The sequence below is a fragment of the Myxocyprinus asiaticus genome, chromosome 16, assembly GCF_019703515.2.
Source record: "Myxocyprinus asiaticus isolate MX2 ecotype Aquarium Trade chromosome 16, UBuf_Myxa_2, whole genome shotgun sequence".
NCBI lineage: Eukaryota > Metazoa > Chordata > Actinopteri > Cypriniformes > Catostomidae > Myxocyprinus > Myxocyprinus asiaticus.
The window spans coordinates 35841743-35863920 of record NC_059359.1 but is presented as its reverse complement, the minus strand read 5'-3'; the positions used below and the strand labels follow the sequence as shown (position 1 = coordinate 35863920).

Genomic DNA, 22178 nt, shown 5'->3' with positions numbered 1-22178 from the left:
CAGTGACTAGAGAAAAAAGTGGAGACAGGAGAGTTTTATGTTAAAAGAATCAAGTTGATAAAAAATTAATTAGGTGATTACAAGTGCATTCAGCCTTGATTTATCCAATCTTCTTGAAAATTAGAATTTAATTTATTTTTTTCTCAATTTGAATTTGCAATTACACTTTAGTAGCATACACTGGCAACCAAAAGTTTAGAATAATGTACAGATTTTGCTCTTATGGAAAGAAATTGGTACTTTTATTCACCAAAGTGTCATTCAGCTGATCACAATGTATAGTCAGGACATTAATAATGTGAAAAATTACTAATACAATTTGAAAAGAAATGTCAGAACTTCTTAAACTACTTCAGAGAGTACTCATCAAAAAATCCTCCAAGTGCAGCAATGACAGCTTTGCAGATCCTTGGCATTCTAGCTGTCAGTTTGTCCAGATACTCAGGTGACATTTCACCCCACACTTCCTGTAGCACTTGCCATTGATGTGGCTGTCTTGTCGGGCACTTCTCACGCACCTTACAGTCTAGCTGATCCCACAAAAGCTCAATGGGGTTAAGATCCATAACACTCTTTTCCAATTATCTGTTGTCCAATGTCTGCGTTTCTTTGCCACTCTAACCTTTTCTTTTTGTTTTTCTGTTTCAAAAGTGGCTTTTTCTTCTTGGTCTTCTCTTTACTGTTGTACATGAAACTGGTGTTGAGCAGGTAGAATTCAATGAAGCTGTCAGCTGAGGACATGTGAGGCGTCTATTTCTCAAACTAGAGACTCTGATGTACTTATCCTCTTGTTGAGTTGTTCATCTGGCCTTCCACATCTCTTTCTGTCCTTGTTAGAGCCAGTTGTCCTTTGTCTTTGAGGACTGTAGTGTGCACCTTTGTATGAAATCTTCAGTTTTTTGGCAAAAAAACTCACAGGAGAGGTGGTTCCTTTTCTCATCAATGACATGAGATGCTGCACTAAACAGTCTCTCATGGTCTACGCTTGTGCTGGGGGCAGACAAATATCTGCGTGCCATCCGTGCCAAGTGTGGGTAGCGGCCTTGATCGCGGATCAAATAAAACAGTAGCGATGCAGTACAAGGGTTCGGATTCCGGACAGCCTCCAAGAGTGTGTGTTTTGCCGGGGAGATTTTCTTTTGCCATTGTTGTTTTGGTGAACTCGGTATGCTGTTCAGGGTGTCGTGTTCTCAGGTGATAAATCAAACTGGTCATACTAAAGTTCTTCGGCAACAAGCCGCCTCTCGATATTTCAGCCGAACAAATTTTACATATTAATACTTTAGCATCCTTTTTGGTCACAGTGAAGTGCATCCACACTGCAGACATGTTTACCTGTTGTAGCTTAACCACGTTGTGTGCACGAAATGGGAGGAGATGCTGATACTGTCAAAATGTGTCATCTGAGAAGTGCTAATTAAACATCACAGTTTCGGTCAATGGTTTCGGCCCTCCAAAAGTATTTCGCCAAAACCGAAAATTCATTTTCTTGCTGTTTCGGCCGAATATTTTCAGTTGCTGAAATTTCTGTGCATCCCTAGTAGTCAGGTCATATTGAAGAATAATTTTGACTTCAAGAAAACCAGTTTATTTAGATGTTACCACAAGAAGCACAAATTTTAGGTTACCACACTCTGTGTATATTCCTGTGGGTGTTTGTAAGTTTGAGTTGTTGTATGACCCTACCCCCTATAGCTTCCTGTTGCCAAACAAGCTTTCTGACTGACTCACAGTTGGATGAGAAACATGTGTCCATGCAAGAGTTCAGGTTCAGTTTTTGATTGCTCATGACCAGTTCTACACCACATTGTAAAAATGTTGTCAGGTAACCTAAAATGTGCTTCATGTACTGTAGTAACATCTAAATTAACTTATTAAAATTTAAATATCATATTTAATATGACTGAATCAATCTGACTACATCAGTTTACACCAACGAAAGTTATTTTATTTTTGATAAATAATCCCCAGTTTGGAATGTCCAATTCCCAATGCACTCTAGGTCCTCGTGGTGACATAGTGACTCGCCTCAATCCGGGTGGCGGAGGACGAATCTCAATTGCTTCCGTGTCTGAGACCGTCAATCAACGCATCTTATCATGTGGCTTGTTGAGCGCGCTACCGCGAAGACATAGCGTGTGTGGAGGCTTCACGCTATTCTCTGCGGCATCCACGCACAACTCACCACGCGCCCCACTGAGAGTGGGAACCACATTATAGTGACCACGAGGAGGTTAACCCAACGTGACTCTACCCACCCTAGCAACTGGGCCAATTGGTTGCTTAGGAAGCCTGAATGGATTCACTCAGCATGCCCTGGATTCCAACTCGCGACTCCAGGTGTGGTAGTCAGCGTCTTTACTTGCTGAGCTACCCAGGCCACCCAACGAAAGTTATTTTTAAGGATAATATTTCTATAAATTGAAATAGATTCTTAAGGTAAAAATTGCAAGTTACCACTTTATACAGCCCATCCTTCCAAATCATAAGAGAGAGCATTTGAGAAAGAGAAAGCAAAAACTAAGCCAGAGAGAATAAATGCATGCATAGACCAGATGGATGGTTTGTTAGTCAGTAAGTCCCTGTACTGGTTAAACTGAATGGGGGGTGGAGGAGAGAGAGTGAGGTGGGGGCATCTCTCCTCAAGACAAACTCTCTTTTCATGCTGCTGGGATTGCTCACCCTGTTTATTTTTTGTCTGCCTGGATGAATGCTAACAGACAATGATGTCTTTCAAGATGCAAATATTACATCACATTTCAGTCTTTGGTAACAAATATGCATTTTTTTTTTTTTTATACATTCCATTGATTCTGATAATTTTATACATGCATTTAAATTAACCTGACTCATTTTAGCTGGTTTCTGCTTTCCCCCCATCATTCCATAGAAAGATGTTTAGAAGACCATGAGCTGGTTGTCCAAGTGCAGGCATCCATGACCAGTGAGAGCAAATTTCTCTTCAGGAAGAACTATGCCAAATATGAATTCTTTAAAAATCCTTTGGTAAGTTAATCCAAGAACTCATTAAATTATTTTATAGTATAATTCTTTTTTTTTTCTCTCAGCACAGGTGTAGGTGTGTGCATAAATGAAATGTTCATCCATCATGTCAAATACAGAAGAAGATCTTACAGAATGTCCTGCTGTATGACAGTATGAGCTGCTCTTTTCCAAACAATGAAAATTAATTGTGATTTTAAATCACCATTATAAAAGTGTATTTTTTGTTCAATTAAAGAATTGGCCATTTGGATGCGCCAGTCCAGGCTTGACGTCATTGATTTCAAAATACATTGGTTCTTGCGGGTCACATGACTAATTGCAACATGCTTGAAAAGGTGACCGCAAATGTATTTGAGATAGGCAGAGGAAGATTCTCAGTAAATAACATGTCAGTCTGTTCCTTATGCAAAGCATGTCTTCATAAAGCTTGGAATATATCAACAGTCGTACAGACTACATTTATGATGCATTTATGGTGATTTAAAAAAATAATAATAATAATATTTGGTTGAAGTAATGTGCACAATTTTCATGCCATTGGATTAGCACTTAAGGAAATTTCCTTACATTAGTGGAGTGTTTTCATTCTTACTTTGTGGACAGATATCAAGTGACAGTCTTCCAGTTCACTGAGCTGCTCTCACACCCTCTCTCACACAATCTAAAAGAAAGCCATGTCTTAGTCTGTTTGGACTAGTAATAAAACACTTTGTCAAACATTCAGTCTTCTAGCAAATTCAGCTGGATATAGAGATGGAAGGGAAATCTCTGGTGTAAATGTGAGATCTCAGGCACTAAACTAGAAACTGAAATACTTGAACTACTAAAACATTATATAATTATATAATAACCATGGATTAAATACCACTTTTTTTTGTTTGTGACTTTACCTCTATTACTATGAAAATATGATGATGAGAATTTAATTATAGATTACATTTTCTGTAAATGCACAGAAGCAAAATAAAATAATAATTTTCATATGCATGTAGTGAAGTACAACATGTTTTTTTATTTTTTTATTTCAACAGAACTTCTTTCCAGAGCAAATGGTGGCCTGGTGTCAGGAGACCAATGGGGCCATCCCCCCATCTCAGCTACTGCAGGTATGGCACAGGCATGTGTTCTCCTTCTCATCACCCCTGATCTAACATCACCCCACACATCTCTGACTCTTTACCAGATAACACCCCTCTCATGTCATCTAGCTGATAGCTCTGAGCAAAGATATGCAACATATGTTTACATGCACATGCACTAGACCACATGTCTACTCTCATTACACACACTCTGATAACATGCCTGGGTCTCTGGTCCAGAATATCTTTTTATTCTTTTAGTTTAGTGGCACATAGGAACTTTTTAGGGATAGGGATAGTTGATGAATAATTTGCAGTAGAAATAAAGGTTTAGACTTGATTAAAAGGATACTTTAGTTCACCCAAAAATGAAAATGATGTCATCATTTACTCACCCACATGTTGTTCTGAACCCGTATGACTTTCTTTCTTCAGTGGAACACAAAAGGAGACAGAATGACTCTGTATCACTGTATGGAAAAATTATGCCATTAAAGTGAATGGAGTCCGAGGATAATATTCTGCCTTATATCTCTATTGTGTAACACCTAAGAAAAACATTTGTACAGGTTTGGGTGAACTATTCCTGTGCTGCCTAAACTTAATAGACCATATTCTTGATTTGGCCTCCAGAACTTTTTAAAGTCCAGCAGTTGTCCTGAGATCCAGGGATATTTGTTTGTGAAGGAGATGGGCAGGAAATCATGGAAGAAACTGTATGTGTTTTTAAGGCGGTCAGGATTGTATTTCTCAACAAAAGGAACGTCGAAGGTAAGTTACCTTTCCTATCTGCTGGTGGAATGGAATGGCTAAAGTTGCTTGGTTTCTTTCTTTCAAGAAAAACTGCTTATGTTTGCAATTTTTATGCAATTTGTTTCACAGTGGTCTGTTTTACCAGTTCTATGTACAAGTCTCTGTTAATGCCATCAGGTGCTGGCTGGGCCCCCCTCTCTGAGTGCTCTTTTAGTGCCCTCTCCCCTCCTTATCCATTAAATGACATGAGCTGTTGGCTGATCTTTCACAGGAGCCCAGGCATTTACAGCTACTTGCAGACCTGGAGGACAGCAATGTCTTTACAGTTATAACAGGCAGAAAGCTGCACAATGCACCAACTGACTATGAGTTCTGCATAAAAGTAAGTTTATGTGGTCTGTTAAGAGAAATCTAAAAGTAAATAAGTAGCCTATTAAAAGTTAAATGAAAAACTTAATAGCCATTGATGGATATTATAATCATTTGAGCATTATAACATCTAACACAGAAAAGCACAGTTGAATGTCTAACATATTAGATTTTTTGGTTAGAGAGGCTAATGCTGTTCATTGATGATTTACAGCCTAACAAAGTGAGGAATGAAGTGAAAGAACTGAGGATGTTGTGTGCGGAGGATGAGCAGAGCCGAATGTGTTGGATGACAGCCTTCAGACTCTTCAAGGTTGGTAGTGGAACCCCTTTTGCCTGACTGATCTTGAAACCTGCACCCTTTCACTGACCTATCTTAAACCTGGCCCCTTTTACTGGCTAATCTAGAACCTGCATCCTTTTACTGGCTGATCTAGAAGCTGCACATTTTCCCTAGGTGATCAATACCTGCACCCTTTCACTGTCCAAATGAGAACCTGCACCTTTTTACTAGCCAATCTAAAACCTGGCCCCTTTCCCTAGCTGATCAAAAACCTGCACGTTCTCCCTAGATGATCAAGAAACTGAACCCTGTCACTAGCCAATCTAGAACCTGCACACTTACCCTAGCTAATCTAGGACCTACAACCTTTGACTGGTCAATTTAGACCCTGCACCCTTTCACTGGCCATTCTAGAACCTGCACCCATTTACTGGCTGATACAGATCCCAGGCTATATCCCTAGCTGATATAGAACCTGCAACCTTTCACTAGCCAATCTACAGCCTGCATGCATACCCAAACTGATCTAAATCCTGCACCTTTTCCCTGGCCAATCTAGAATCTGCACCCTTTGACTGGCTGATCTACAACTTGCACACTTTCCCTAGCTGATCTAGAACATGCACCTTTTGACTGGCCAATTTAGAACCTGCACCCTTTCATTGGTCAATCTAGAACCTGCATGTGTTTTTAGATGATCTAGGACACCCACCCTTTCACTGGCCAATCTAGAACCTGCACTCTTTGACTGGCTGATCTAGACCCTACATGCTTTCCCTAGCTGATCTAGGACCTGCACCCTTTTACTAGACAATCTAGAACCTGCACCCTTTGACTTGCTGATCTAGAACCTGTACCCTTTCCCTAGCTGATCGAGAGCCTGCACCCTTTCACTGGCCAGTCTAGAACTTGCACCTTTTGTCTTGCTAATCTAAAACCTGCACCCTGTCCCTAGCTGATCCAGAACCTGCACCCTTTTACTGGCCAGTCCAGATCATGCACCCTTTGCCTGGCTGATCTTGATCATGCATCCTTTGCCTTTATTGATCTAGAACCTGCACCTTTCCCTGATTGATCTAGAACCAGCACTTTTTTCTTGGTGTATCTAGAGCCCACATAATTTTCCATTCCCATTACACTGAGCAAATTACATTAATTGAAGCATTGCTTCAGAATGATTCATTTTTATGTTTTGTTCGATAGTACTATTTTATCTTTGCTTTTTTAGAACCTAAGAACTATTAACGTAAACACTTATTTCTCTTTTTTCTTCTAGTATGGAATTCTGCTCTATCAAAATTACAAGATCCCCCAGCAGCGTAAAACGTTACTCTCACACTTCTCAGCACCTGTGGTAAGACCTCGCTCCCTTCGACCTACTCTCTCATTTCCTTTTTCTTCCATTCTACCTCAGAGGTGGAGCATTAATGACACATGTGTCAGTATGTGGGCCATGATGTCACATTATGGAATAATTGTTCATGTGTTGTTGGCAGTGATGTTATTATTACAGCTTGTCCTATGGATATTTGCAATACAGAATGTTACTTTTTATACAAATGCAGCAAAGAAATGCAGAATAACTCTGATTTAAGGAAACTCGTAAATTTGGATATTAGCTTAGAAAACCACAACCATCAATCCTGATTTAAGTTATGGCATGATAAAAAAGGTTTGGACTATTACATTAACTAGTGGTATATCTCATTAATTCTTGTTTCGTCTCATATCTTGCTTTCCAGAGGAGTGTCTCAGAGAACTCTCTGGTTGCCATGGATTTTTCAGGGAGGATAGGCAGAGTGATCGACAATCCCATTGAAGCTCAGAGTGCTGCTATGGAGGAAGGGCACGCATGGAGAGTCAGTAATCACCAATAATTGTTTTGTTTCTTTATAATGATAATTTTTCACTCTGGTAATCAGTATCTCTGGTCTTCACTGATGAAGCCACTTGTAACAATAGAAAAATGTCTCGAAATAAACTGATAAATTAACCATACATTCAATGATAATCTGGATGAATAAACTGAATGATTTAGTGCAGGGGTTGGCTCCCCACCCCATGTATGTATGCATGTACTGTCAGGGTTGGAAGGGTTACTTTTGAAATGTATTCCACTACAGATTACAGAATACATTCTGTAAAATGTCATTTGTAGCGTATTCCGTTAGATTACTCAAGGTCAGTAACGTATTCTAAATACTTTGAATTACTTCTTCAGCACTGGTAGATTTTTTTCACTTGTTTTGACTATAAAAACTCTGTCAGTACAGTAAGACAAAATACACATGTTAAAAATACATTATCTGAAAAACCTAAATATCTTATACAGTGTTGTTTCTAAAACATGATAAATCAAACTGATCTTGTTTTAAGGATTTTTTTATAGGAAAACAATAAAACAATTATTATCAAGAATAAGATTTTTGCCCTAATATCAAAGGTCTTACTATAAAAAAAGAAATTTGAATTTTCTTGATAAAAAAAAAATGATCGTGTCTGGTAACATGTGCATGTTAAATGGCTAGAAATAGCATTTTAGCTTAGCGTAATGTTCACAATTTACACAAGGTTTATTTCTATTTCTTCTGCTCCAAACTTCAATCTTACTTCTCTGTCTGCTCGTTTGAATGTAACACATCATAAGAAAGTGTTTCACTTTGGATCGCATCATTTATATGCATAAATGTTTTCCATCTGAAAGGACTAAATATGAAATGAAACAAATGACAATAAAATGCAAAGTAATCTCTTCAGTAATCAAAATACTTTTTGAATGTAACTGTATTCTAATTACCAGTGATTTAAATTGTAACTGTAGTGGAATACAGTTACTTATATTTAGTATTTTAAATATGTAATCCCGTTACATGTATTCCGTTACTCCCCAACCCTGTGTACTGTATGTAGCCTATATGTATGCATAACATAACGTGTGTTTCAAAAGTCTAAGTCCACTTGTGAAAATGTTTCCATTGTGCATTTTTCTAATTTAGTTAGTTAACATTGATACCAGTGTTTTCTTATTTACATTATGTGTTGCAAAATTGTAAAAAAGGACAAAATAAAACAAGAAAATCGACACAAAGCGGACGTGTTTACTTGCATGACTTACCGAAGGAGAAGCACTATGCTGCACAGTGCTGCGATATCAGCAGCTCGCGAAGCACAAATGGTTTGCACACGCATTACGTCACACTTTAATAGCATTAAGCTTCCCATTCAGCTCATAACTAAATAAACACGCTGCCAGAATATGATGAAGGATTACAACAAGTGGTAGATTGGCATGCCAGATGCAGCTGTTAGGGACTTCATATAAATAAAATATATTCTCCTCTCTCTCACTATTGATCACATGCAAGTGATTAACCAATGTTAGCACGCATTGCTATAGGTTTCCAACCCCTGATTTAGTGCAACAGTTTCCACCAATGAAAAGAACTGTATAATTTGTCAATAGCATGTTTGAATAAACCAAATTAGCATGATGTTGAAACTTTATAGTGGACTGACTGTGTGGTTTTGTGTCTGGGTTTCTTTTCAGAAGAGAAGTCAACGAATGAATATCCTGGGCAGCCCCAGTCCGCTTCACCCCTTATCATTAACTGGAGGTACTGCTTATTTTTTACAATGCTCCAATAATGTCTTATGTTAAATGTTACAAACATAATTACTTGTATTTATGTCTATTTTCCGCATATTAGGATAATAGTTAAGTTATTGAAACTATGAAATTATGGAACTATGAGAATTACATGATCAAAAATGTAAAACAAATCAAAACTCTTATATTTTAGCTTATTCAAATTATCTACCATTTGTCTATATTAAAGCTCAGCATACTTTCATTCTCTCAACTAACATAAAAAGTAGCATCCTGGAATGTATTATAAACACTATTGAATGAGTTCCCATGCATGCTGTATACTTTTTGTCTACTTTCATTATTTCATTAAACCCATCCATTTAAAAAAAGAATAATTAAACGTATTTTTTTTTTTAAAGAAATTTATACATAGGCACAAGTTATATTTGTCTACAAAACTAAATTCAAGAATTTCAGCACTGGTTGGCCTTTACCTGTCAATTGCATTAATTACCAACATACTGTACACCAATGTCACAATAAGACAAAAAAAAAAAACTTTTTTTTTTCTTTTCTTTTTTCATTTCATCAACTGAAATGAATTACATGCATACAGGCTCTGCAACATATGCTTTCAAAGGATCTTAGCATCAATGTACGCAGAATTCTGTAGACACATACGCTACCATTCAAAATTTGGGGTCACTTGCCTGAAATGTTTCTCATGATCTTAAAATTCTTTTGATCTGAAGGCGTATGCTTAAATGTTTGAAATTAGTTTTGAAGACAAAAATATAATTGTGCCAACATATAAATTTATTTCATTATAAAACTAAAATGTTATTTTAAAAAAATGAAATGGATGACTTGGACTGATTAATTAAGAAAAGCAGCCAATAAGTGTTCAAAATAGATGGGAACTCCTTCAATACTGTTTAAAAAGCATCCCAGGGTGATACCTCAAGAAGTTGGTTGAGAAAATGTCAAGAGTACATGTCTGCAAATTCTAGGCAAAGGGTGATTACTTTGAAGATGCTAAAATATAACACAGTTTTGATATATTTTGGATTTATTATTTCCATTTTTATTATTCCATAGTTGTGATGACTTTACTATTATTCTAAAATGTGAAAAAAAAAAGAAAAAAGAAAGAATGAGTAAGTGACCCTAAACTTTTGAATGGTAGTGTGTTCACCATCATGCTTTTCTTAAAGGCATTTTGTTTCTCCACTGATCTAGTTATCCACAGAACTCAGCTTTGGTTTCATGGTCGTATTTCACGGGAGGAATCCCATAAGATGATCCATCAGCAGGGCAGAGTCGACGGGTACAGATCAAAGCTCAATACTTGTTCTCAACATGCTGCAAGATGCGATCTATTTGTTGACACTTATATGCTTAATTGTCTTTTGTCCAACAGAATGTTTCTCTTGAGGGACAGCCAGAGCAATCCCAAGGCATTTGTACTTACACTGTGTCACCACCAGAAAATCAAACATTTCCAGATTTTACCGGTGAGCTTATCTGTTCCTACAACTAGAAAATATAGCATATTAAGTGTGTAATGTCTGCGGCTCTAGCTCTACCGAACGCAATTACAAAATTAAACTTTGTTTTCAAACAGCTTTCCGAATACGTCTGCTCAAACAAACAGGAATTTCCACCCCAACCCTCGTCATTGGTTGAGTCAATATTATTGTGTCGGGCTGGACGGGTTACTCAAAACAAACAGAGGAATTTTTATCGCGCCACAGAGACACAGCGTTTTAGAGTTTTCAAGAAAATTAACTTGCAAATGGCTTACATATAGTTGTCCCTGTATATTAACCTGGGATAGGAGAAAGTAATTTATCACAGAAATAGTTACACACTTCAGCTTTAACTTTCTGTGAAGATGCACGCTTAAGAATACTGCCAAATATTCATTCAAATAGAATGAGATTAGATTTAATGAACACCATATTTTGTTGAAAATGCATGTGGTTTTTTTGTACCTTAAGACTACACTATATATTTTAGGTTTAGGCATTTAGATTGTATGACAAATTTCCATCAGATTCAATTGATTAATAATATACATTATTATAAATTTAGCATCCAACCAGAGAAGCACTGATCCACTGCAAAAAAAAAAAAAAAAAAAAAGTTTAAAAGTACTTGTGAAGAACTATTGTCTGAGATATTAAGACTTCAGAAAATATATCTTTTATTAAACTTATTTTTCTTATACCCTTTTTTAAACATGAATCTAACAAAATTTAGTGCCGTTTGCTTAAAAAATATTTTGCCAATGGTATTTTTTACAAATAAGTAAATAAAATGTCTTACTCATCTTCCCTCTCTTTTTCCAGTGTGAGGAAGACGGTCAAATGTTCTTGAGCCTTGATGACAGTGCCACCAAATTCACAGACCTGATCCAATTAGTGGAGTTCTATATGCTGAACAGAGGAGTTCTGCCGTGCAAACTGAAACACCCCTGCACCACTGTGGCCTTATGACCCCCCTATGCCTAATTCCACCTAAAAAAAAACACTCAGACGCTATGTGTGCTGTGTTGTAATACTGTGCTGCTGCGCTGGAGAAAAGCACACCGCGAAGAAAGAGAGGAAATCAAAACATCGAACGCAAACAGCAAGAATATACTGGAGGACATAAAGCTTGTGTGTTAGCTGCTGAAGAAACTCTCAGGCACCTGCACACTTGACTGTGGCCGGAGCCGGTTCTCAGGACAATCATCCGAAGGGAGTCTGCAGGATCCACGGTCTTAATCATACAGATGTGTTAGTGGTTTTGGGAAGACCAGCAGAACACTCTTTAATCATATGTTTTGATTTTATTTTACACTCTTAAACCAGGATCTGCCAGGCTATGGAAATTGTTGCTTTTATAAATCAAGCAGGTTTAATCGCCTTTTTATTCTAGAAAGGCCTGTGAGGTGTGGACTGTCGATTGGTGGATTCAGTACTGTGAAAAGACAATGCCTTTAGATTCATGCTTTCTATCCCTGCTCATTCGAGATCAGTTTAAATAGGATTGGACAGGTTTCTTGTACGTTTTTGTAAAATGTGGGGCTATTTGCTCATCTTTTAGAGCATAAAACTCTCATGCATAAATGCCTTTTGCCTTCACTGACTGTTAAATACATGGTTAGTCCATCCATCACAAAAATAAGCTGCAGCGCCCTCTTCTGGCGTTATCAAGAAGGAACATGTCCCTTAAAGGAATAGTTCACCCAAAAATGAAAATTAATTTACTGACCCTCATGTCAATCCAAACCTGTATGTCTTTCTTTCTATTGTGAAACACAAAAGGATAAATTTGAACTTGGCCCTTTCTTTTTATACACTGACAGTTCATTGTGACAACAGCTGTCAAGTTTTTAAAAAGAACAAAAACAAATACCAAAAAGCACCATAAAAGCCTTCTAAAGCCATACAATAGTGAGATTATCAGTTAATCAAATCAATCAATATAAAAAAATCTAGTTATTTATTTATAAAGCACATTTTAAATCAAAAGATGAGTCAAAGAATCTGTTCAGCTGAAACAAATATTATAAAAATATAGGCAAATATATAACTTAAATGTTGGTTAAAATTCTGTTAAAAAAATTCTGAAGACTTGAAAAATGTACTTTGATTTACCTTTATAAGTAAAAGTAATTTTACTTTTATGGAGTAAAAGTAAAATTGCATGCTTTTTATGGTTTCTTTTTTTTTTTTTTTTTGGAGCTTGACAGCCCTTGGTTACGAATAAGCTGTGTATCAGTTCTAAATAAATTTCTACTTTTCTGATCCACAGAAAAAAATTATATCATACGGGTTTGGAACAACATTAGGGTGAGTAAATAATGATAGAATTTCCAGTTTTGGGTGAACTATTCCTTTTGTGAGTACAAGCAGAACATGGCTTCTCTGCAGATATCATCACCACTTCCATCAGGAAAGGTGCCTTGTTTTTAAAAAGGAGTTTATTGAGTTGAGTGAGAAATAACCACTAAACCCTCTGCTGGAAGCTCCTCTCTGTCTATCAGGAGCCACACCAACTAAAAACTGGAATCTCTAGAACTGCTGTCACCTTCAGTCCCAGCTCCAGTCCATATTGTTGTCGACTCTTTCTCCATGTTTGGAACGATTGTCTTGAGGACAGCACACTGTGAAGCCTGGGTTACAGAACACCCACAGAACGGTGGGGTTCCAATTTCTATTTTGCCTTGTCCATGGTAGCGGAAGATACAAGCAGATTTGTAAAGATATTTTTGGTATTGTGCCGCAATGTTAAGAAAGAGCCATCATTTTAGTATGTACTTATAATGTATATAGCTAGATTAAGAGGGCATAGCACCGTGTCTTCATGTTCTCCCAAGAGACCATTATGTAGAGAAATGCAGATGATGCAATCATTTTTAGTTTTGTTTTGACAAACGTATTTATTTATCCGGATTTGAATGATTACTTGAAATTTAGTTTTTTTTTTTTTTTCAGCACTGTTCACTCCACTATTGTTCTTTCACATTTTCATGAACTGTTTGGATCTAAGTTAACTAGACAACTAGACCCCCTTTCTTGAACCATCTAATACACTGCAAAAAATAATTTTCTTAATCAGTAGTTGTGTCTTGTTTTCCAGTAAAAAAAAAAAAAATCTAAACATCCTTAAAACAAGTTACATTTATTTTTCTTACCCCAGTGGCAAATTGTTTGTTCCTGTTTTAAACATAAATCTAACAAAATGTTGTGATATTTATGCGTACAAGAAAAAAACAAAAAGAAAAAAAACAAAAAACAATGTGACCCTCAGAGACCCAGCATAGCAGAATTGCGATGTTTGTAAACTGCAATTAAACAACACCTATTTTTGGTATTAAAAATGGTAAAAAACAAATTAAAAAAAGCCTACACAAAACATGTATCACATCAACAGTTTTGGTGGGGAAAAATCGCATATTGAATGTCACAGCTTGCAAAAGTAAAAAGAGTCACCTCAAATAAAAATGTGCTTTTAAATATCAAGATTTTCCCATAGACTGCCATTGTTTCCTGAAGCCCAAATGCATAAAAATCATGTTGTGTAATCAGTGGCTTCCAAAAAACATGTTCAAAGTGGATCAAATAAAATAAATCATCAAGGTGTATTCTTAAAAAAAAAAAAAAATTGCTTTGTGCAGATATGGGTGTAGTTTGCATACTGTATGTAATTTCTTGGGTTTGTGTTCAAAAGTGGGGTGCGGGGTAACAGGATAAGAAAAATAATTTTTGTAGTTGCTTTAATATCACCAACATCCTCTTGTAGAAATTAAATCTTGTTTTAATTTCTGGCAAGTTTCTATACTATTTTAAGCTTCTCAAAAAAAACAGTAGTTTAGTTAATGTCAGACAAGTTTAGTTAAAGATAGGACAGATCATTCTCTCTTTACTTCCCCAGTGAATGATTAACCACAGAAAGAGACTGCAGGGCTTAAGTCAGCACTATTAAATGTCTGAATATTGTACTCAATGCTAAGTGCTCAGTTAATTCAAGCCTTTTTTGAGGTTCAGTGTGTGTGTGAATGTTGATTTAACTGCTGTGTACTCTGTTAATTTGCAGAAGTCAAGACCCACCCGAAGCACAGACATACACAGGCTTTCTCAACTTGACATTTTGTTATCTTTATATTTCAGGGTTTGATAAGTGAAGCTATACAATCAGCCAGCCAAGATCTAAACATTTCAGTTATTTATGCCGTTGATTAGCATATTCTGCAATCAGTTTTGACGCACTGTGATTCTAGTGTAACAATATATTTTAGAAATTTGGATGTATTCAGTTTAGAGATATGTTTTTCTGAGACATCAATTATCAAGTGAAAAGATTATGATTATGGATTTTTCCATATGGAAGTTATAGGTTACCTAAAGGCTAGTTTACTCTGTTACTGGTGAATCATCTGTGTGAGAAAATGGAACTTTAGGTAAATTTTAGTACATTTAGTACTTAATTTGCCTGTTAATTAGTCCACTTTGTGACTGTTGTGTGTAATGTCTTTTCACATTTCCAAACCCTCTGGATGTCGTTTCTGAGTTAACAGTAATACATTGCCATCACATTGTCCGTTGTTTTCTTTCATCTTTTTATCTTTTACTAGAACATGTAAGATGCAGCTCAACTGGAAACCGCTTACATTCCATTCATACACAAGTTTCTAAGTCTGTAGATATCACTCTGAATTTTTGGATGCAGATTTACTTTCCACAATGGCATATTAAATGTAGAAACTTGCATTTTTATTGTTTGGTTACATGTGTAAATATTGAATCTGTTCTATTTTATGTTGCTTTGTCATGCTAATGACCTTAAAGATTATGTTATGTTTTGATCGAGCATTAAAACTGGACTCTGAACTCATTGAAGGTCGCCATTAAGCTAAACTGCTGTTTTACAAAACTCACTTATTCTCATAAATACACTTATTATGAAAATGCTAACAAATGTATGGCTTGTAGATACTGTAGAATATGTTTCTTTAATATGAATCAAAGATGGAACATTTTTGCATTTTCCCCATTGTTTTTGAAAGAAGCAGGTAGCATCATTTGCGAAATGTGTGAACTGAGAGTTGATCGGTGAAAGAACTAAATGTCATTTTTATATTAAAAAAAATGAATGTAACTGAGTTGCTCAGGGTTGAAGTGAAGGCTGTTTAAAACTGGTCCTGTGGACCAGCAAGACGACTTCTGTATTTGTTCTTTTTATTAAACTACCAATGTAATTCATTTTATTGGGACTTTGAACACACCAGACTGTTCGTTCGATACTCTGTTCATTTCTTTCCTCTCTTAGTGAGTCTCTGACCTTCAAAATACTCAAGTTTCATCTGAATTGACTGTATAGGATGTGATGTATCGTAATGCATCCATCTAGATATCGACCGATTTAATACCAATTATTTTTATGGCAGATAACCAACATGCATAACCGATTTTAAATCATTCATCACTATCCTGTAAAGAAGAACAGTCTGCTTAATGAAACTAATATTGTGCATAATCTACAAAGAATTAATTGAACCCGTTTAATTGCCAATATACACTTGTCCAGGGCTCTTCACTTAATTAATAACAAAATGTATGTAACTCTTTTGGAATCTTAAACTTTGCACAATGTGTCTTCAACTATGTGAGTCCATCTCTGTTTCAGGCTATATCTAACTTTTATTGGTAAACCTGATATTAAAGAACCAATAACTGATGAAGTGTCAGTTAAAAACATCAGCCAAACAGATTATCGATATATCTCTACTTTGTCTCTGCAATCTTGTCTCTGTTTCTATAAGCTTATGTATATCAGGTGCCTCAAAACCACCCTGGCTATTCTCTGTCACTCTCTTTACTAATGTAGACCTGAGAGGGTGTTCCTACTCAGGGTTTGGTTGATCTAGGATTTGTGATCATTTAGTACCAGTTTTGATGGAGGAGGTCATGCTTTACATTAGTGTCCATGTTACAATGTAATTACAATGTAATTACATTATTCAATCGTTGGTACAGAGTCATTTTAATGAACAACATATATATAATTGTATTTTAATAATTTTTTGGATCTACTTTTAATTATTGCTATTGCCATTAATCATAATAACGAGTATTGTGAAACATGGGTACTGAAATAAAGCAGACATTCTGCTCTGTAAAACGATACTCCACGCCACAGTTTATCAGAAACTTTTCACATCTTTTAGTAATATTTCCTGAGCTTTGTATATGTTAACTAATTGTAAAAAAAATGAAAATATCATGACCATAAATATAAGTTAATATAAATATATACAATTTCAGGGAATGAAACACACACACACACAAAACAGATGAAAGGAAAAAAAGGTTTCTCCTTTCTCCTCAGATTCTGTATTGATAATGTGTTTTGCTTGCTTATGTAAATAGTTGCATGGCTTACAAATCCTAATTGTAACCTTTTCAGGTATTTTTGTACAAGCGATGGACTGATATATTCTGTTTAGAATAAAACATTAATTCATCTCAAGATTTGTTTATATCATAGCAAACAAGCATCACACACTTACAATGTTCATATAATTAGGTGACCAACACTGAAAACAACATTTCTGGAAATGATTAGCACATTACACTTAGATGTGTTGTAGGTCTTTGTAAGATGCTTCATTTAAAGGGAACATGTTGTTTAGCTCCATACCCAAAATCCTCTACCAACTCACGTCAATGATAGGCAAAACAGTTTATTTATATTGCTCCTGTCAAACACAGTGGTTAAAAAGTGCTTTACACAGGCATAACAAAGAAGAAAAGAAATAAATAGATGGTTAAAATAAAACAATTTAAATAAATAGGAACTCTATGGATGAAACGTACAGTATAAGGAGAAAAACAAAGTTAATTTAAAATGGATTAAAGTAAATAAAAAATGAAGTATTTTTCCCACGCCTGCCACGGCCAATGAGCCAACACCCACGCCTGCCATGGCCAATGAGCCAACACCCACAACTGCCACGGCCAACGAGCCAATGCCCACGCCTGCCACAGGCAATGAGCCAACGCCCACACCTTCCACAGCCAATGAGCCAACACCCACGCCTGCCACGGCCAACGAGCCCACGCCTGCCATGCCCAACAAGCCCACGCCTGCCACAGCCAACGAGCCAACACCCACGCCTGCCACAGCCAACGAGCCAGTGCTCACACCTGCCACGACCAATGAGCTGGAAGCCTCGTCCATCCCAGAGCCAGTGTTGCCAGCCTCGTCTGACCCAGAGCCGGCATTGCCAGCCTCGTCCGTCCCAGAGCCAGGGTTGCCAGCCTCATCCGTCCCAGAGCCAGCGTTGCCAACTTCGGCCATCCGGAGGAGGAGGAGGAGAAGAAAGATTTCTTTTCCCCGAGTCTCTGCCCATGCTCACAACCACAGAGGTTGTCCCCGAGTCTCAGCAAGTGTTTACGACTACAAAGGTTGTTCCTGAGTCTCTGCCAGTGTTCACGACCACAGAGGTCGTTCCCAAGTCTCTTCCCATGTACACAACCACAGAGGTCATCCCCGAGTCTCAGCAAGTGTTTATGACCACAGAGGTCGTTCCCGAGTCTCTGCCAGTGTTCACGACCACAGAGGTCATTCCCGAGTCTCTGCCCATGCCCCCGACCACAGAGGTCATTCCCGAGTCTCTGCCAGTGTTCACAACCACAGAGGTCGTTCCCAAGTCTCTGCCAGTGTTCACGACCACAGAGGCCGTTCCTGAGTCTCTGCCCATTCTCACAACCACAGAGGTTGTCCCCGAGTCTCAGCAAGTGTTTACGACTACAGAGGTTGTTCCCAAGTCTCTGCCAGTGTTCACGACCACAGAGGTCGTTCCCAAGTCTCTTCCCATGTACACGACCACAGAGGTCGTTCCCGAGTCTCAGCAAATGTTTATAACCACAGAGGTCATTCCCGAGTCTCTGCCCATGCCCATGACCACAGAGGTCATTCCCGAGTCTCTTCCCATGTACACAACCACAGAGGTCGTTCCCGAGTCTCTGCCAGTGTTCACGACCACAGAGGTCGTTCCCGAGTCTCTGCCAGTGTTCACGACCACAGAGGTCGTTCCCAAGTCTCTGCCAGTGTTTACGACCACAGAAGTCATTCCCATGTCTCTGCCCCTGCCCACGACCACAGAGGTCGTTCCTGAGTCTCAGTAAGTGTTTATGACCACAGAAGTTGTTCCCGAGTCTCTGCCAGTGTTCACGACCACAGAGGTCATTCCCGAGTCTCTGCCCATGTACACGACCACAGAGGTCATTCCCGAGTCTCTGCCAGTGTTCACAACCACAGAGGTCGTTCCCGAGTCTCTGCCAATGTTCACGACCACAGAGGTTATTCCCGAGTCTCTGCCAGTGTTCACGACCACAGAGGTCATTCCCGAGTCTCTGCCCATGCTCATGACCACAGAGGTCATTCCCGAGTCTCGGCCCATGCTCATGACCACAGAGGTCATCCCCGGGTCTCTTCCAGTGTTCACGACCACAGAGGTCGTTCCCGAGTCTCTGCCAGTTTTCACGGCCTCAGAGGTCATTCCCAAGTCTCTGCCCATGCTCACGACCACAGAGGTCGTTCCCGAGTCTCTGCCAGTTTTCACGGCCTCAGAGGTCATTCCCAAGTCTCTGCCCATGCTCACGACCACAGAGGTCGTTCCTGAGTCTCTGCCTATGCTCATGACCACAGAGGTCGTCCCGAGTCTCAGCAAGTGTTTATGACCACAGAGGTCGTTCCTGAGTCTCTGCCAGTGTTCACGACCACAGAGGTCGTTCTTGAGTCTCTGCCCATGTCCACGACCACAGAGGTTGTTCCCAAGACTCTTCCTGTGTATACGACCACAGAGGTCATTCCCAAGCCTCCCACAGCTCCACCTTCGATTGGTTTTGCCCCTCAAGCCTACCACAGCTCTGCCTTCTACAGCTTCGCCCCTCAAGTCTGCCACGGCTCCGCCTTCCACGGCTTCACCCCTCGAGCCTGCTACGGCTCCGCCTTCCACGGCTTTGCCCCTCGAGCCTGCCACGGCTCCGCCTTCCATGGCTTTGCCCCTCGAGCCTGCCACGGCTCCGCCTTCCATGGCTTTGCCCCTCGAGCCTGCCACTGCTCCGCCTTCCATGGCTTCACCCCTTGAGCCTGCCACGGCTCCGCCTTCCACATCTTCGCCCCTTGAGCCTCCCATGGCTTTGCCCCTCAAGCCTGCCATGGCTCCGCCTTCCACAGCTTCGCCCCTTGAGCCTGCCATGGCTCCGCCTTCCACGGCTTTGTCCCTCGAGCCTGCCACGGCTCTGCCTTCCACGGCTTTGCCCCTCACGCCTCTCATGGCCCTGCCTCCCATGGCTTCGCCCTTTGAGCCTCCCATGGCTTTGTCCCTCGAGCCTGCCACGGCTCCGCCTTCTACGGCTTCGCCCCTTGAGCCTCCCATGGCTCCGCCTGCCACGGCTTCGCCCCTTGAGCCTCCCATGGCTCCGCCTGCCACGGCTTCGCCCCTCAAGCCTGCCACGGCTCCGCCTTCCATGGCTTTGCCCCTCGAGCCTGCCACTGCTCCGCCTTCCATGGCTTCGCCCCTTGAGCCTGCCACGGCTCTGCCTTCCACATCTTCGCCCCTTGAGCCTCCCATGGCTTTGCCCCTCAAGCCTGCCATGGCTCCACCTTCCACAGCTTCGCCCCTCGAGCCTGCCACGGCTCCGCCTTCCACGGCTTTGCCCCTCGAGCCTGCCACGGCTCTGCCTTCCACGGCTTTGCCCCTCAAGCCTCTCATGGCCCTGCCTCCCATGGCTTCGCCCTTTGAGCCTCCCATGGCTTTGCCCCTCGAGCCTGCCACGGCTCCGCCTTCTACGGCTTCGCCCCTTGAGCCTCCCATGGCTCCGCCTGCCACGGCTTCGCCCCTTGAGCCTTCCATGGCTCCGCCTGCCACGGCTTCGCCCCTCAAGCCTATACGGCTCTACCTTCCACAGCTCCGCCCTCAGAGTCTTCTACGGCTCCAGTCTCTAGTCTGTGGTTGCCTTCAAGGCCTCCTGACCCTATCTTGATCCTGTGGTCTCCACCCAGGCCTCCTGACCCTGTTTCAGCCCTGTGGCCACCAACTAGGCCACCTGATCCAGTCCCTACCCTGAGGTGGTCTCCTGGGTCTCCTGGCCATCTGCCTGATCTGCTCATGTCTCCTGGGTCTCCTGGCCATCCACCTGATTTGCTCTGTTCTTCTGGGTCTCCTGGCCATCCACCTTATCTGCTCTGGTCACCTTGGTCTCATGGCTGTCCGCCTGATCTGCCCTCATCTCCTTGGTCTCCTGGCCGTCTGCCTGATCTGCTCTGGTCTCCTTGGTCTCCCTGCCTTCTGCCTGATCTGCTCTGGCCTCTTTAGTCTCCGGCTCCATCTTGGCCCTGCCTCCCTTACCAGCCTTCCTTGGGCGTCAGGAGCTGCCCATTTGGGGGGTGGGGGGGGGCTTATGTCATGATTCATTGTTGTTTTCCCTTGTGTTTTGCCCATGTCATCTGTTTCCCCCGGACTACACTTCCCATAATTCCCTGCCCTCATCACTGCCAGCTTTTCCCTATTGTTCTCACCTGTGTTTCATTCAGTCATTAACCCCTGTCTATATAATGCCCTGATTTCTACCCAGTCGTTGTCAGTTATTGTGTGTTTTCTACAGTCCCTGTACCGGTTGCTTTCTTGTTTGTTTTGTTTCTTAGTTCCGAGTCTTTCCTCGTTCCAGTGTTTACCCTGTTTTGTATTTTATTTATTTTCTATTGAAGTTAAGCTGCATCTAGATCCCGCTCTCATGACTTCCTTCAAACTTTACAAGATCCAACAAAATAATTATAGACTTCACCCTCACTTCTGAGGGATCTTAAAAGTAACAATGAACTGCAGTCAGTTTGTCAACAAGCTCTTCAACACAGATACACAACAGTGAGTATATATCAAAAACTTCTGTAGCTATTACAGTACATTATATACTGACAATGGAAGACTATTGCAAAATTGTAGAAGCAACTGTGACAGTGTGGTGTAAGCCTTGTGCATTTCCACTAGAGGGCAGCAGTCTCATAAAAAGTACATTATTCCAATGGATTCATCCTCACTTGATGGTAGAATAGATTATTATTCCTGTATGTTTGGGATCCAGTAACTAAATTAGTCCTGCACGTACTGTATTTATGTTTTTTTATAATAACTGCTAAAAATGTGTCACTGTACACATTAAAACTGGTTTGTCAGGTAACTTAATGTGACTGAATCAACTTTTATTACACAAACAAAAGTCATTTTTAAGGGTCATATGTAAATAAACTGCTCCTTAAAAAAATATTTAATTAGTATAAATGTGATTACATAAAGTAAAGTAGCAGCTGGAGATCTCTAGATACAGAATTGACAGGAATGAGACTGTATCTATAAGAGTTTCTGTAATTACAGTCAGTTATAATCAATCCAGTGAGCTGTGATATCAATGCTTGCTAATGCTGCGCTTATCTGGAGAAGACTGGAGTTTGGGAAGTTTGTTTTTCTGAATTAGAAGATTATAACCAGTCTATTAATGAATTATAATTAGGGTAAAACAAGGCTAAAGACCTCCCAGAATGC

The 22178-nt window shown here is 39.9% G+C and overlaps 1 protein-coding gene across 14 annotated transcripts in view; it reads left to right on the top strand.

Annotated features, from left to right (window-relative positions):
* LOC127453615 (growth factor receptor-bound protein 10-like) overlaps positions 1 to 17098 on the top strand; it is a 123089-nt gene extending 105991 nt beyond the window's left edge. For 13 of the 14 annotated variants that reach the window (XM_051720132.1, XM_051720130.1, XM_051720129.1 and 10 more), the window contains 11 exons: positions 2891 to 3006; positions 4038 to 4112; positions 4719 to 4856; positions 5110 to 5220; positions 5422 to 5520; positions 6767 to 6844; positions 7233 to 7349; positions 9038 to 9104; positions 10319 to 10406; positions 10500 to 10593; positions 11431 to 17098. In XM_051720132.1, the coding sequence (XP_051576092.1) occupies positions 2891 to 3006; positions 4038 to 4112; positions 4719 to 4856; positions 5110 to 5220; positions 5422 to 5520; positions 6767 to 6844; positions 7233 to 7349; positions 9038 to 9104; positions 10319 to 10406; positions 10500 to 10593; positions 11431 to 11577 (1130 nt within the window). In that variant the 3' untranslated portion in view covers positions 11578 to 17098. The remainder of the gene's footprint in view (positions 1 to 2890; positions 3007 to 4037; positions 4113 to 4718; positions 4857 to 5109; positions 5221 to 5421; positions 5521 to 6766; positions 6845 to 7232; positions 7350 to 9037; positions 9105 to 10318; positions 10407 to 10499; positions 10594 to 11430) is intronic. The other variant, XR_007899432.1, reaches the window with a different exon arrangement.
* Positions 17099 to 22178: the final 5080 nt, after the last annotated feature.